Source organism: Symphodus melops (assembly GCF_947650265.1).
Source record: "Symphodus melops genome assembly, chromosome: 1".
In the NCBI taxonomy this organism is placed as follows: domain Eukaryota; kingdom Metazoa; phylum Chordata; class Actinopteri; order Labriformes; family Labridae; genus Symphodus; species Symphodus melops.
In genome coordinates this window covers 11,307,663-11,322,972 of record NC_136691.1, presented here as the reverse complement: position 1 = coordinate 11,322,972, position 15,310 = coordinate 11,307,663, and the positions used below count along the sequence as shown (strand labels likewise).

General features: G+C 39.2%; 1 protein-coding gene across 1 annotated transcript in view; it reads left to right on the top strand.

The window, feature by feature from the left end:
• Positions 1–5,861: 5,861 nt before the first annotated feature.
• The window catches only part of esrrgb (estrogen-related receptor gamma b), a 34,156-nt gene continuing 24,707 nt past the window's right edge, over positions 5,862–15,310 (top strand). Inside the window, exon 1 of the mRNA XM_079352627.1 lies at positions 5,862–6,326. Coding sequence (XP_079208753.1) covers positions 6,277–6,326 — 50 coding nt within the window. The 5' untranslated portion in view covers positions 5,862–6,276. The remainder of the gene's footprint in view (positions 6,327–15,310) is intronic.

Sequence of the window (15,310 nt, the reverse complement as noted above, 5' to 3'; positions counted from 1 at the left end):
CAGTGGGCTTTTTTTCCTCACCATACCTGATATACAAGACGACACTGCATGCTTTTAAATCATACTGTGATATAATTAGATCATTTCTCAAGAGATAAAACCCCAAAAATGATGACGATTATTCCACCATGACTCTTTTTTGACTGTTCTATCCTCTCTATTCTGCGGTGGTAATTTATACAGAATCAGCCTCTTGTATCATGGGATTGGGAAAAGCAAAGAGGATAATTTCCTTATCAAACGCACTATAAGTCATTTGAAATAGAAAGTTTTGTACTTAAGTTAAGCGCTCCTGAGAGTGGAGCTGGTTATTGAAGAGTTACCATCGCCCTGCGGGTGTTCTGAGAAACTCAAGTCAGTATGTGCCCAACCTGAAGCTTCCAAAAGAATTAACGTTGTTTTTTTTCCAATCAATGCGCAAATAAAGAAATGTTTTCCTCCTGTTCAAGGTAGCTGTTAAATCGGACAAACGTTACCTCATTAAACTCTTCTTATGGGGTGTAAATCTACCTACAAGTCTTACCTTGGTCAGTTTGATAATTATTTTTTTTAGACGATTAACCAATAACTTCAAGCCCCCATCACCCTCTGCTCATCTGCAGGAACTAAAAAAGCGGGCTTGCTACATAGGCACATGCGTCACAAAGTTGCAAAAAGCTGACACCACAAGGCCTGTTCTTATTGGAACGAACTAGAGAAGAATCTATTGATCCTGTTTGTGAACGGCAATGACACAACCTGGCCTTGCTGTGGAGGCGACTCCATCTCGACCCCTCCTGTGTTATGCAGCTAATGTAGACGAGTTGCTGAGGACTGGACAGGGGTGTCAAGGAGCTATTTAAAATTAGCGCATGGTGGTGCCATTGATTTTGTTTATATCTGATGTGATTAGACGCAGTGGAGAGAGTTCGTGTTGTATGAATCCCAATCGCGGCTTTGGCTGGAGCAAAGATGAAGAGCAGGTTAGAAAAATGTCCTCAAGATAATATATGCCATTTGGGGATTACGTTTTGAAGAAAGTGTGTGTTGTCATGATTAGACACATTTTAATAATGAATGAGTCAGTCATTGGGGTCACAATACACAACAGCATCAATGCAAGAAGGCAAAATATGTGAGAAGTTTATTATTATTATTATATTTCCATGTAACGCAAACTAATTAAAACAAATAAAATTAACATTTTTTGCACAGCATATTGTGCAAATCAAAGTCCTGAATGAAGCTCACATGATATAGCTTCGACTTCTGACCTTAAGACAGTGATGAGACATTTTTTGACAGTATAAATAGCGACAACTCAAACAAAAGTGCAGACTTAAGAGTTTAGATTCTCAGACTTCAACACATTTTGTGCTACATTTGTTTGACCTTCCTGTCTTTTGCTAACATTCAGTCATACTAAATCTTACACCCATTAAAATAAATGATCAAGAGTAAATTTCCCATATTTATATTTCCCACAATAAAGCAGTTTCACATCATAAACAGGTCCACTCTCAATGTGAGACATCCAAGCATACATTTCTCCCTCTCTTTGTTTGAGTCCAGCTCTCTCAATCAAGATATCCGAGTCCTGCTAGGAGTCCCTGATTAACACCACGGCTCGCGTACTTTTGTTTTAACTGTCCTCGGTTAAATGAGAAATTAAGAGGCAAGAGAGAGAGGCTAATAGCATTTATTAACCCAGCGTGAGCGGGCAGCGAGGCGAGCGGGATCCTCCAGCAGCCCTCTCCAGTCCTGTCGGCAGAGCCAGCGAGGCCCAGAGAGGGGAGAGGAACATCATAAAAACCAACAAATGCACCCAGCTGATTAATGCAGCCCTGTGGCGATAGTAATTATCCCTCTCCACACTCCTCCTGCACAGCAGCCAAACAAGTGTGTGGCAGCCAGAGGGAAATGTGTAAATTCAGGGTGTGTTTAGAGCTCGATGTTTGGAGTTCCTTGTGAATGAGACCAAACTTTTACACTTCTTCCTCCGGGAAGACGTCTGTATGCTTTCGCCTGGCTGCATGCTATCTGTGTGAACTTTTCATTCATGATTTATTGTAAAAAGAAAAAATCAATTTGAGCAAATTCAAGAATAATTGGTATGTTTTTGATTCAAATTCAGTTTCTTACAGATTGACTTAAATGTTACAAAAATAGAAGTAGATCCTGTTATTCATAATTAATTTTAAACCAAAAATTAACAATGCAGTTGATCCAGATATTTCTACACAAGAATATGAAGAAACACATGAATAGTTCAATTCAAAGTGCCTTGTTAGTCCCTTTCTTCTTCGTATAGAGCTCTGCCGTATGATTTTAGCTGCACTCAATGAAATGAAAAGTCTCTTTCTTTCTTTCTTTGAAACACTTTTAGATGTCAAAGTCGTATTATTTTGTTGTGGACAGGAAGTTCTGTACTTTACACTGTGTTTCGTCATAATCAATACTTTACTAATTAAATAACAGGACTTAAAGACCTGTGTGTTCATTAACAGCTTAGTGGCCTACAGTTTGAAATACTGTATATTAAATAAATGTGCAGCTGTCTTTATTTGGGGGGCGACGGGGTAAAAGAACAAAGTATTCAATTTAAAAATTAACCGTTTTATTACTGAACTGATAATTATTGTTTGTTTTTAAAGGGCTTTTCTCAAAATATTTTTATTTTGAAATATGTTACGCTCCTTTTCTTACTTGTACTATTTCCCAGTAATTTCCTTAACGCAGCATGTGATGAGGAAAAGATGGCAGCTTCTTGAATATATTTTTGAGAAATTAAATAACATTACAGCTGTCACTTGATTTAAAAATGATTCAGCTCATGATAATAAAGGCAACTCTCTGTTACTTTATAGAGGGCTATTGTTTCTTAATTTAATAACAACTTACAAACATTTGTGTAGACAAAAAACTGTTTGTGAGATTTATTGATGCAGGAAGAACTCACACGCGCACACACACATGCACGAACGCACACATACACACACACACATACAGCCACAGTGAGGAATAAGTCCACAGTGAGTTTCCTGCTGAGCCGTCGGGCTGCACACTGTCTGCTCAGAGAGTTCAAGAGGTCAGACATAAAAGAACAGTTTTCTCATGAATCAGGAATTTAATTACACACAGCCCGTGTGACAGCAAGGCTGTGTCCCTTAACTACACAATATGTAATTACTATTTATTGACAGGTAACGATTGGGAGGGTGTTTTCACTTTTTAGTATCATTCTGCTGGTTGCACAGGCGGTTAAATCTCACCTTTCTTGATCTTCCTTTTAAAAAATGTTGGTAACATTGTACAATGTAACATTTTCTTTGTTTTCTGTATACACCTAAATTTTTCTCCAAAAAAAAAAAAACGTTTCCGTTTTCTATCCATCTGCCCTGTGAAATTAAGACCAGCAATCAGAGGCACTGGGGATGGGAGAATATAACAGGAGGAATGAAAACCACAAAGCTAATATGAGAACACAAAAAGCAAAGACAGTATTTAGACCCCAACTCACTGTGATCTGCTTAAAGAGACATACTCTCGGCCTTAGAGCTGAAAATCTGTTTTGCTTAAACACAGACTTAATGATTGGATTACTGTTTCTTGATTTGGCAATAGCGTGATCGTGGGATTACAGACTGTGCGCTCAATAGATTTCCTGTCAGATGCCATGAAGCCAGGTGTCGCCTCGCTGTGTAAGCTGGTCGGCTGAGAGGGAGGGGAGGCAGATGAGCCGTGTACTTAACAATATGGCCTACCTCACAGAGCTGGCAACACAAACACAGGAAAAGAGCTGTCATTTAAAATGCATTGATTTATTTCATGCATAACTAATAAGAAACTCCAAGAAATGTCCAGTGGTGTTCAATTAAAACTTGTTTGATTATGCACATCAGCAGCTTTACATTTCTATAATGCATCCTAAATAATATATTGAACTACAGAAACCAAACATCTCTACACGTTATCTAATTAACTTGCCCTGTTTTCAAAGCTAATGTGAAACAACACATGTCATCCTTACGCTAGTCTCTTTCCTTTTTCGTCTCCTCTCTCCGCCTCATTAAAAACATAAACATATCTCCTCTATTGATTATGTCTGGATGTCTTAATCAGATCAGCTGGAATATCCCGGTTTTTCCTCCGCAGGAAAGTACATTAAATGCCAAAATATTGATCAAAGATTTAATTGAGAATGCACAGCTCCTTTATTACAGCGATCGCCCTCTGCTCCCTTGATTTTGATACGGACTGACATGAAAAGAAAAACATTCAAATTTATAATTCCTTTTTATTTAAAAGACGGTTGGGAAACGGAGTCTGTCCCGAGGCTTGTGGCGACACAGCTACGCTGTGATCAATAAGAGCGTGTGATGGGTTTTGCATCGATCAGGAAAATGTGGGTTGATGAAGTGGGTTGGAGGGGGCGGCTGTGTGGGTAAACGGGGGGGGGGGGGTTTGGTTTCCTCTGATGGCTGCCACATTACACAGACGTGGTAAAGATCCACTCAAAGTTGTCTGTCGTTGTCATCATTATTATAATTCTTTCAGAGGTCATTAACACTCTCAGTGTTTTACATCCTGCCTCTTACAGGCTGTCAGGGTTGACAGATCAGAGCTGTTTCTGTAATAAAAAAGAGAAATGCTATATACATTTTAATTAGCAAAATGTTTTCGTACCACTTGGACCTCTAACAGGAGGATATTTTCGAAAAGATGCACCCGCACTGATAGATTTCACACACCAACACACTGACAGGCTCTTTGACACTGTAAGTGTGGTCAACCTCTTTACAGCAACCAGGGTGATAACAATCAGCAAACAATTATTTCATTACTACACTTATTATAAAACTGTGTCTGAATCAGCCTCATCTCATCAGTTTAAAATCTCCACACATTACACAGCAGTCCTGCCTCCAGATAAAGGAGAGCACGAAACCTCCAGGCTTAATTTCTCCATAATTCATAGTTGGAGAGAAATTATTTCCCAGAGCAGCAGGGACTGGTCCCAGTCAAGCCAGAGCCAGAAACTGATTTCCAAAGGAGAGCGTCCCTGTTTTACTAAAGATACCAAAATCAGGCCTGTAATCTGCAAGAGCGAGTTCCAACAATATGAAAGCAAAAAGCTCTTAGACATATGATGAAAGGTTCACTTTTGAAAACAGATCAAATCTAAACACTAATCTCAGAAAAAAAAAAAGTTTAAAATAACAAAAATAAGAAATCACATCTGCTTCACTGGCAATATAAGGTACATTTTAAACATGGCGGACAAGATTGTCAAAATACAGATCAGGTCTCTTCACTGTGTGATTCTTTAAATAAGGATGTTGGACTGCTTTTACTTCAAGGGAAGGCCGGCTGTGGAAAAGTAGATCCACGTTGGAGAGGATAAAAGTGTAAAGGGAAAAGTTGAGCTCTGTAAGCTGGCACTGAGCCTATTAAAGCTCCATAAACAAACCTGCAGTAAACACTCTACTACTTAACTTTCTATTGAGCGCTTCAGTTTACTTCTGCAAATGTAAAAAGGAACTCTGATTCTGGAAAAAAAAAAAGATGTCATACTTCCATCAATCTATCAATCTGTCTACATGTCTATGCACATATTTGTCTGTGTTTCTGGGGGGTCTGCTGTGTCTCTGTTTCAAAGCACTCCCTTGTGAATGACTGGACACTGGCTGCACCGTCACTATCCCCTCCCATCTCAGTGTTCCCTCCTCCCTTTTGGCTGCTCTCAGGACAGCCCTCCTGAAAACGGCCAATAGCAACGCCCCCATGTGCACCAAACCCCTCCCCCTTGCTCTTAAAGAGCCTCCGCATCTTCAATGGAGACTCAATCCCCTCTTTGACTTCCTCAGCCTCAGTGTGCTCTCTCCTCTGCTGCTCTCCATCCATCTGTCTGTATCTTCTGTGTTCTCTTTTTTCACTCCGTCCCTCCCTTGTGCCACTCTCCTCTTCTTTACACCCACTTCCTCTCTTTATCTCGACCTCAGTATCTCCCTCCTCTCATCACCACTCTTCCTCCCTCCACACATCCTCCTGAGCCTGAGTGTGAAGCACCTGTGCAGACTGGAGTTTGTCGGGCCGCGGCAGAAGGTGTTTCTCTTCCTTTTTCTTTTTTTTTGTTTGAGAACAGGGGAGGGGAGACAATACCCAGGAACACCTGACCAGTATTTCTTCAAGATATGTGGAGACTTAGGAACTGATCTCCTCCTCCAGCTCTTCCCCAGCTGTTTGTTTATCTGATTTTTTTTTTTTAATTGAAACTGGAATGCTTAACGTGGACTGATGGATGTTTCCGAACTGTGTATCCCTGACCCACTCTGCTACCACAATCAGTAGGTGCATCTTTTTAAACACATCTTTCTTCCCTTTCTTTTTCAGTTTTGTGTTTTTTTCTGTTGTTTCAAATTTTGGTTACAGAAATGAATTTACTTTTATTTGAACTAAAAAGTGAAGAACAACTCTTCTGTGGTTTAATCATTTGTGCTAAAAACTTTAAGTTTAAGTACTTTTAAAAAAAATAAAAAAATAGGGAGTTTCTCTTTTAACCTCGGCTCCACCTCTCCCTGTATGGGACAGTGGAGTCCGTTGTGTCAGTGAGGCTGCAGTAGCACAGCCCGCAGGGAGTCCAGGTCGGACCGCTGCCCTATAGCTGTCTTAGTCTGCATCAGGATCCAGGATTTAACCTCAGCTGCAGGGAAAAGCCAGAGGCAGATTAATTCAGATGATATCCAGACATCTATCCTCTGGCAGCCGCTCGTGTCCGGCTGTGTCCAAGCGAGAGAAAAACTGTGACAGTACTGTCGCACAGTGTGCGTGTGTGTGTGTGTGTGTGTGTGTGTGTGTGTGTGTGTGTGTGTGTGTGTGTGTTTCACACACAGATAAGAGTATATCACTGACGCAGAAAGTGAGTGATTACAAACTTGTTCAATTTTATTCAGTCTGAGTTTTTTGCAGTCCACTTTTGGGCCTCATGTTTAAATCATCCTGTAACAAACTACAAGCAGGTATTAGCTCACACTCACAGTGTATGTTAAAAAAAAAAAGCGCCTGAATATAATACCATTTAGTATTTAGTTTGTTGTGATGCTTCACTTTAAGTCAGGAAACAACCAATCTGAAAGGTAGCAGTGGCCGTAAGACTTTAATTAAGACACCCATCGCATGACTATTAAGACCCTCTTGGTAAGACCCTCTTGACCAAACATGACCAGTCAGGGAGACCCTCTACTGGAATCCTCATAAAGTTAAGCTGAAGATTGGATTTGAAAGGTTTAACAAGCTCAGCACTTTTTTACAGGCCTGTCATTACTGTGTATGAAAGTAGAGGAAGCTTCTTTGTCAAGTCAAATTGTGTTCCAACTTTGTCTAATTTTTAAAAACATTAGGCTCTGGAGAGATTAAAAAATTTGTAAAATAAAAACACTATCAGCTTGTATTTGTTTAATAAGACAAATGGTAAATAATTTTAAGACTCAACTGTTACATTTAGAATATATTTAAAAAGATATATTGGATTATTACATGCACTTTACAGGGACTTAATGAGTCATTAAAAATACACTACTTGTCCAGCTTTTATACATGTTAGTGTTTATTTAAGATGTGCCATTTCAAATTGTTCTAAATTAATAATTACAATGTTAGACATCATTAACAATTCAACTATTCAAGGAGTATTATTTTACGTCTAGTGTTGATTTATTGGTTAATTTGATATCTTAGTGAGAAGCTATAGATCTAGGTTACAATTCTTTTTTAAAGTTTTTTCTAAATTAAATCTGTTTCACGCTTGTTGTTTGAGGCTATGATGTTCAGTATCTGTGTACAGTTCCTACAGACTGCAGAGCAGCTGAAAGAAAACTTGAAACTCTGAGCACTTTCTTTTTCGCACAATCAGCGATTACCGTAGTTAAAAAGCATGTACTGTATAAAACAAACACTTTTTTTTCCACCTCTAAAAAATGTTTGAGTTAAATGTAAATAATACAACAAAGACAACACTGTAGCAACATTAACCAGATGTACCCAGGTCTTACTGTGTGTGTGTGTTTGAGTGAGACTGTATGTTAATGAAGATCTGAATGTTTGCCTTCATATACGGCTGCACACAAACACATGCGTGTTGCAAGCTGCTTGTATGTGCTTGATACACACACACCCTTATACAGATGCAAATGTTGGCGTAGTGTATTCTGCACAGATATTGCAAATCTGAGTGTGGAGGTGTTTTTCAGATGAACTCCTCTTAAACTGGTGGACCCTTTGGTGACTGCCAGAAAGCCTTGTATAGAGCTCACTTATCCAAATCTTTATATCTAACTGACTGTGAAAACTGACTCTCTGAAATGAATGCTTCATTTTCTGAGGAGGTTAGTTTAACTTGATGTGTTGACTCACATGTGAAATTAACGCTACATGTCCTCAACAATGTCTTTCCTTTTAAATGAAGAACTGCTGTCATAGAGTTAAAGAGAAGTATTAGTGTCTTGTTATTTGCATACCATAAATCTGTGTATTTAGCGTGACACCCAGCTTTGCTTTAGTTGACACTAAATAGCTTTGTCTCCTCAGATGCTATTAATAACACTTTGAAGACATTTGGCCTGACGACCCCACCGGTTCGAGGTGAGAGGTCTGAGAACTTTGGTGTGCTACTGTCACGCCACGACTCTGCTAAGGGGGCAAATACGGTCTTAATTCATTTCACTCATTTTGCTCATCATGAATCTGACATTATTGGTCGAATGTTTTAAATATCATGAAATAATGTTTTATGGTACTTTTCCTCTCAAAAGTAATACAAATATATACACCAGTGTATATATATATATATATATATATATATAATAAGTATAAAATTATACTCAAAGGTTTTTTCTGGTGTTTGTATTTCATTATTCATTATAAACATATATATTAAAAAAAAAATGTCCATCTCCATTTTGCCAGATATTTTTCAGAAATAGCTGAGTACAATTAGATTTAAGCGTCACAATCTTTTTATTTTCCTTGCACTTGGAGGAATGAGATGACAAATTCTTTAAAAGAGAAACATGTAAATAACACTGAAGCAGAACAAAAACTAAAGCTGAGTCCATTAGATTATTGTATACATGAAACCTTCCTCTTCATGATTTAAGACTCCTAACATTATATTTAATAATAATGATAATAATTCAGAGATCTGATTTTTTTTTGGAGGGGTTTTCCTTCTAGCAGATAATTCTCTTCGAAGGCTTGTGTCGCTCATTTTAAGCCATATTCCTCTTTTTTAATGTTTAAATGCTGCATCCTTCACTTCTCCAGTTAAATCTTGTTTAAGTTCAAAGTTGTCTCTAATAAATCAGAGCCATTCTCTTCCCGTCCCACCTGCTGTTTACATAGGTGCCCTTCAGCAGCACACACACAGGAATGCATAAGCACAGGCGGTCAAATGTATGTGCGCGTGCACACACACACATGACCAGAGACAATCATAGACACACACATATACTGTACACACACTGACACACACACACACTCACACACACACACGTTCACATACATACGGATGAGACCAAAGAATCACACACTGACCTGAGGTCTAATTTTAGTGGAGCCACATCATGGAAACAAACACCTGACTGTGTCTGTTAGAAGAAACACATCATTGCATTAAGCACTAAACTGCATTAATTACACTTGAATACATGTGGTTACATTGTATAATTTTTTTTCTATTCGTAGAAAACTTTAATAGTTGTTGACTTGACAAATAAACAGTTTAAACTTTAATCAAAGACTTTTTTCCTTTTTTCGTCCTAAAAATCTAAATTCCTCATCATTTCAGCCTTGAAATCAGTGTCTTACTGATATGAAGTGCATTTAGTTGTGCCAAAGTTTTTAACTGTAAACCTCCATGATAATAAACCAATCAAAAAGTGTGGTGGTCATTTGAAAGTGTGTCCGCCACACAGAGAGTTAAAAAACAAAGTCTCATGAGCGGATTTTATACATGACAGATACATTCATCTTTCTCCTGGATTCTTCTATTCACAAGCATTTTACTGCTCGTCAGAAACAGGAAATTGTGTTTCAGCGTCTCAGTCATGATGTCATGAGTGTAAATGTTCTCTGTGGAGACCGCTGCCCTAAAGAAGGATTTAACACAGATGTGAGTGCACCTTTCTGCACTTCGAGTAACATTATCATGGTGAGCATAGTGAAAATATTAAAGCATGGGATATATTTCATATTCAAGTTTGACAGTGTGTGGATGGGACCAGTAAAAAATACTGGGAAGCCAACAGAGCAGAGACCACTGATGGATGGAGGGAGCAGGTGGTGGGACAGAACTGTGTTACGAAGAAAAATGCTGCTTCTCTCCAACTTCTCTTTTAACACAAGATTAGTTTTCAGGAAGAATTTCATGCAAAAAAGAGTTGCTGATTGAAAAAAAAACCTGCCTTTTTGCCTCATGATGCTGTTGTTCAAGCGTTCACTGACGCTTTTCTTAATGGCTGCTGCATTAGAGGCCGCCACTATGAAGAGAGGAGCTGTGTGATAGCATGAAGGGAGAAATAACTTCATTACATGTCATGACCCTCTCTTGATATAGATGCATCCGTTAGGCAGCCTGTCAAGGACTCTGAATCCATCAGGGTGTAGATGGACGCTTCTGTGCAGCCTCATATCAATCAAAATAAAAATGTGGTGTTCATGAATGCAAGCTGCAGAGAGGACTTCTTAGAAAGAGTTTGTTTTATTGATCAAATGAAATTAACACATACACAGAGAGAGAGAGAGAGAGTGTGTCTAATCGTGCAGTGTGGGTCAGCCGGCATGTTTAATTTAATGGGCCTCATCGTAGCTTCCCGAGGTCTCACATAGTGAACTTAATTCCTCTTCAGCACGTTCATTTGCATTGTGTCAATTGACCGGAGCGCTCACTGTATCAGCCTGAGTCGCACTTGAAATTCAGCCCATGCCCTAATACCATTAGGCAAATGCAAAGTTGTGTCATTTACACATTTGGAGGAGAGAAAAAAAAGAGGAGAGCGAGTGAGAGATGGAGAGAAAAGCCAATTTGCAGCGGACAAGACCGGCTCGTGATTATCAGTGGATGTTATTACTGTGGAGGAGCAGACGTTTGAAGGTTATGTTTCTGGGCAGTAATTGAAATGCAAAATAACATTAGGATCGATGGCCATCTCTGTTTATTTATGAAATCAATATCGTAACTGTCCCTCATGAGTCCCCCTCTGATTCCCAATGACGGCTTAAGTCTCCGCTCGTTTATTCCACCTCCTTCATCTTCTTCTGTCTCCTTTTTAAAAGGCAGTTAGGGGTGTGTTTGACTTTGCAGAGAGAGCAATTTCTTGGAGGTGCAGGACGTGTACGTAAATGGGGGGTGATACTCCAGGTAAGGAGACATCATCCATGTGGGAAATCTATGCAACTGCTCCTTGTGGCAGTGACATTGAAGAGGCCATATGCTGGAAGTTTGCAGTTCACAAGCGGGTGGTGTGTGTGTGTGTGTGTGTGTGTGTGTGTGTGTGTGTGTGTGTGTGTGTGTGTGTGTGCGTGTGTGTGTGCGTAAGAAAGGAAGAGAAGCAGGAACAGAGTGTATCTGCTGTGCCTTAAAAAAACGTACTCATAACACTCTCACTTGATTTCTTGATCTGACTAATTGTCAAGGAGTTCACTGTTTAAACATGGCCTTCTTCAGCTGTGTAAAGTGTTTAGATACTGACGTAGGAGGATCCTGCTGTTACAGTGTTTTATTTCCCTCATAAATGAAAGCTCAAAACACAAAACTCTACTTTTACTTAATTAAACAAGTAGACAATCAACACAGACATCTAAAAAACCGTCCTTAGTGGAAAAAGTGAGTGGCTCCAGCAAGCTCATTTTGAAATTTGAGCTGCTTGTGCTTTTGATAGAAGATACCTGAATTAATTTAATCAAATAACTTTGAGTTTGGAACTGTTCGTTAGTAAGACGTAACACACAAATTGAGATATCACTTTGCTCTCTTGTAATTTGCCGCATTAATTTTGTAATATTTTCAAATAGATCAAATTATATCTTTAAAAAATAACAACTTTTCTCACACAAACGGTCCGCAGGTCAGTTGTAGCCCTGACTTTTTTTTTTTCCTGGAGTGAGAAAAATGGCTTGAAGCTGAGTGCATAAAAGAACACAAGAAATTGAACACAGGATACCAAAAAACATGCAAAGGAAAAAAAAGAGTTCAAATTTACCAGAAAGATGAAAGATATTAACACACACAATAGTAAACCAAATGTCACGAAACATCAGACCAAATATTTAGAAAAATGGAATTTGTTTGAGAGTCCAGGAGAGGAACACACAGAAACAAGTCTTTGCTGCTGTATATGGACAGATCTCAATTTACGTCTTCCTCTTCCTTTGAATCTAAATTTATTCGACAAGAAAAATATTCTTATTGAGATATGAAATCCCTTTTTCAAGAGAGTCCTGGCCAACACAGCAGGATTTAAGTTTTTAGACTCGACAAAAGACAGACAAAGAAATTCTACCTCTATGAACAAATCAGAAGCATTAGATTCTGAATAAGTAGTAACTAATAACTTGAGTCTGATACATGTTATTTAAATCCTCAGGTTGATGATGAAGCCGTGCACAGCTGACTCTATTATAAAAATCACATTTTCCCTTTAAAAAGGCAGAACAAAATGCTTATTGGCTAATAACTTTTCTCTCCCAAACCGACCACAGTAATCACAGCAACATATGGAGTCATATACTGAACTCTTAGAAATGCACACTTTTTTATTTTTTTCTGCTGACCTTCATTTGTGCCAACGCTGTGCCTTGCGTATGTTGTTGTTCCTACTTAACACTTGGGCGACACACGCTACCCCATTTTCCCGCTCGCGTGACCATTCATTTCCCAGACACCCCGGCTGCGTACTCACAGTATAATCTATGTGTCAGGCGGAGAGGGGCACTCCGTTTAAAGCTGATAGAGTTTGCCCCAAACAAGGACGGCCTATCATAGAAAGATTAATGAACTAATTTCATGCATGGCTCCTTGCCTCTGTCCTTCTGCGCTTCCATGTTCGGCTGCGTGTTCAGCACCATGATTTACGCCGCACTCCCTGCTACAAGCTTAACCCCGAGCTCAACAATAACATTTCCCGTCAGTGGGAAAATACATAGTAAAATATGGATTTTTAACCCTTCAATTGTGGGACCGCATGAGGTCATTTCAGGGGGGACTGCTTTGAGTGTGCATTTTAGATTTAAGATTTATTTTTTTCGACAAGTGGTAAAAATTTATCGTGCAGAATTTTGGAGGCTCCAGGCATATTTTATGGTTTGGAGAAGAGGTGGATGGATTCAGGATTTATGTAGGGAAGCAGGGGATCTGCAACACTGCCAGCATTAGGAGGGATGCCAAAAAACACAGGAACACAGACACACACATATTTTAGACTTTAAGCTGCTCGGATGGGACCTTTTCACACTGATCAACTTTGGCTTGAAAACAAAAGTATTTCAAATGTTTTAAAAATCCAAAATGAGCAGAATGATGTCAGACTGTATCTCTTTCATAAAATATTACGGACGGCTCTCTTTGGTATTCTTTTTTTTCAGAGTGCTGAACAGACTGAGACCTGTGTGTCTGTTGTTTTGAGGCGTCCATTTTTTGGGCCGTCTGGGCCTCGTAGAACAGCCGAGCAGAAAATGCAGGTGACCTTCACGTCTGTCTGATGAGTCTTGCTTGTCTGCTCCGTTTGTACCATTTTTCTGCGCCATGGAGCAAACACTACCCCATTAGATATAAGGTGCAACGTGCTTGTTTGACTGTGTGTTGCCAGGGGACAGGGGCAGGTTGAGAAGAGTCAGGCTGCGCTTGGAAAACTCCACATCTCTTTATATTAATCGAGGGGGGGCCAAATTATGAAACTATGAAGCTATTTCTGTCTGTGCGAATTGGCATCTCGTGCCATTATTTTATTTCGACAGATTTGAAAGGAGCCATTAGAAATTTCCATTAAAGCTTACAAAAAACATCTCCCAAGCGTAACTTAGTGCTAAGTGTGGAATGAACTACTTTTTGCATATGCCACAACGCACTACTCCACGGGGAATCCCCTCTATCTCACTGCCATGATGTATTAACTGTTACAACGCCGCTCTCTCCAATTCCCACAGATGGGAGAGAAATACACCTTCCAATTGACTGTAGGTGCATGCTGATTGCTAACGAGACTTAACGTGAGCCCTGTGAATCTTTTGTAAACCACAATGTATTATAACATAACATTGTATCACTCCATCTTGCACTATGTTAACAGTCCAGGCTGATTAAAAATGCATTAGGAATGTCTGGGACCCGTAAGAGGAGGGTTTATTTTTTCATCTGGAACAGGAAGGAAGCACAAGGATCAATAGATCTGATCTGGACCCAGGGGTGGAGGCTATCTCCTCGTCCCTGCACCAGCCGCAGTTAAAAAGGAGGTTTCATGTTGTCAGGGCCTGATGACTTCATGGCTTTATTTAAACACTCGTGCAGAGAGGCAACAGAGGGGAAATAGGTTAACCTAACCGCAACACCTCATTTGTAAACGGGGACAGCCCCAAAAACAAGAGGAAGAAATCTGGTCAGCTTTAACTTTCTGAGAGTTTTAAAATTTCTTAGCATGACTTTCCACTCTGTTCACTCACAAGCATGGAGGTCAGAAGTTGTGTCATTTTCGCACCCACTCTGACAGACAGAGGCAGCAGTGCTCAAACACACCCAGGCCTCATTTCATGCTTTGTTTGAGAAGGTTTTATTGAAGCTACTGCAAGTACAACAACACAGATAGAGAAACTATTACACAAGAACAGCTGCAAAAAGTTGTTTTGTTCCATTGTGTCAAGATCACCACACACTTGAACGTATAAAGGAAAAATTGTAGTAAATTAACCATTATATGTATATATGTGTGTGTGTGTCTATATATATATATATATAGACACACACACACACACACACATATATATATATATAGGTTTTTGTATAAGCTTTTGAATCAATGTTAAGCCGCAGTCCTTAAGGTTAACGCAAAAAACATAGTTTTGGATAAATCTTAAGAAAAAACCTTAAAAATTTTATTTATTTTACATATAAATCATGTCGATTTTTCTTAAAAGCATCTATGTTCTTAGCGTCTCCCCCCTCCCAAAATTCCCTTTTGTAAAATGTGTAACTCTCTGAAAAAGGTTGAATGAATACATTTTCCCATATTTCTAATGTAATTCGGGATTAAGGAACCCAATCTCAGGTCAGCTCCGTTTCCTT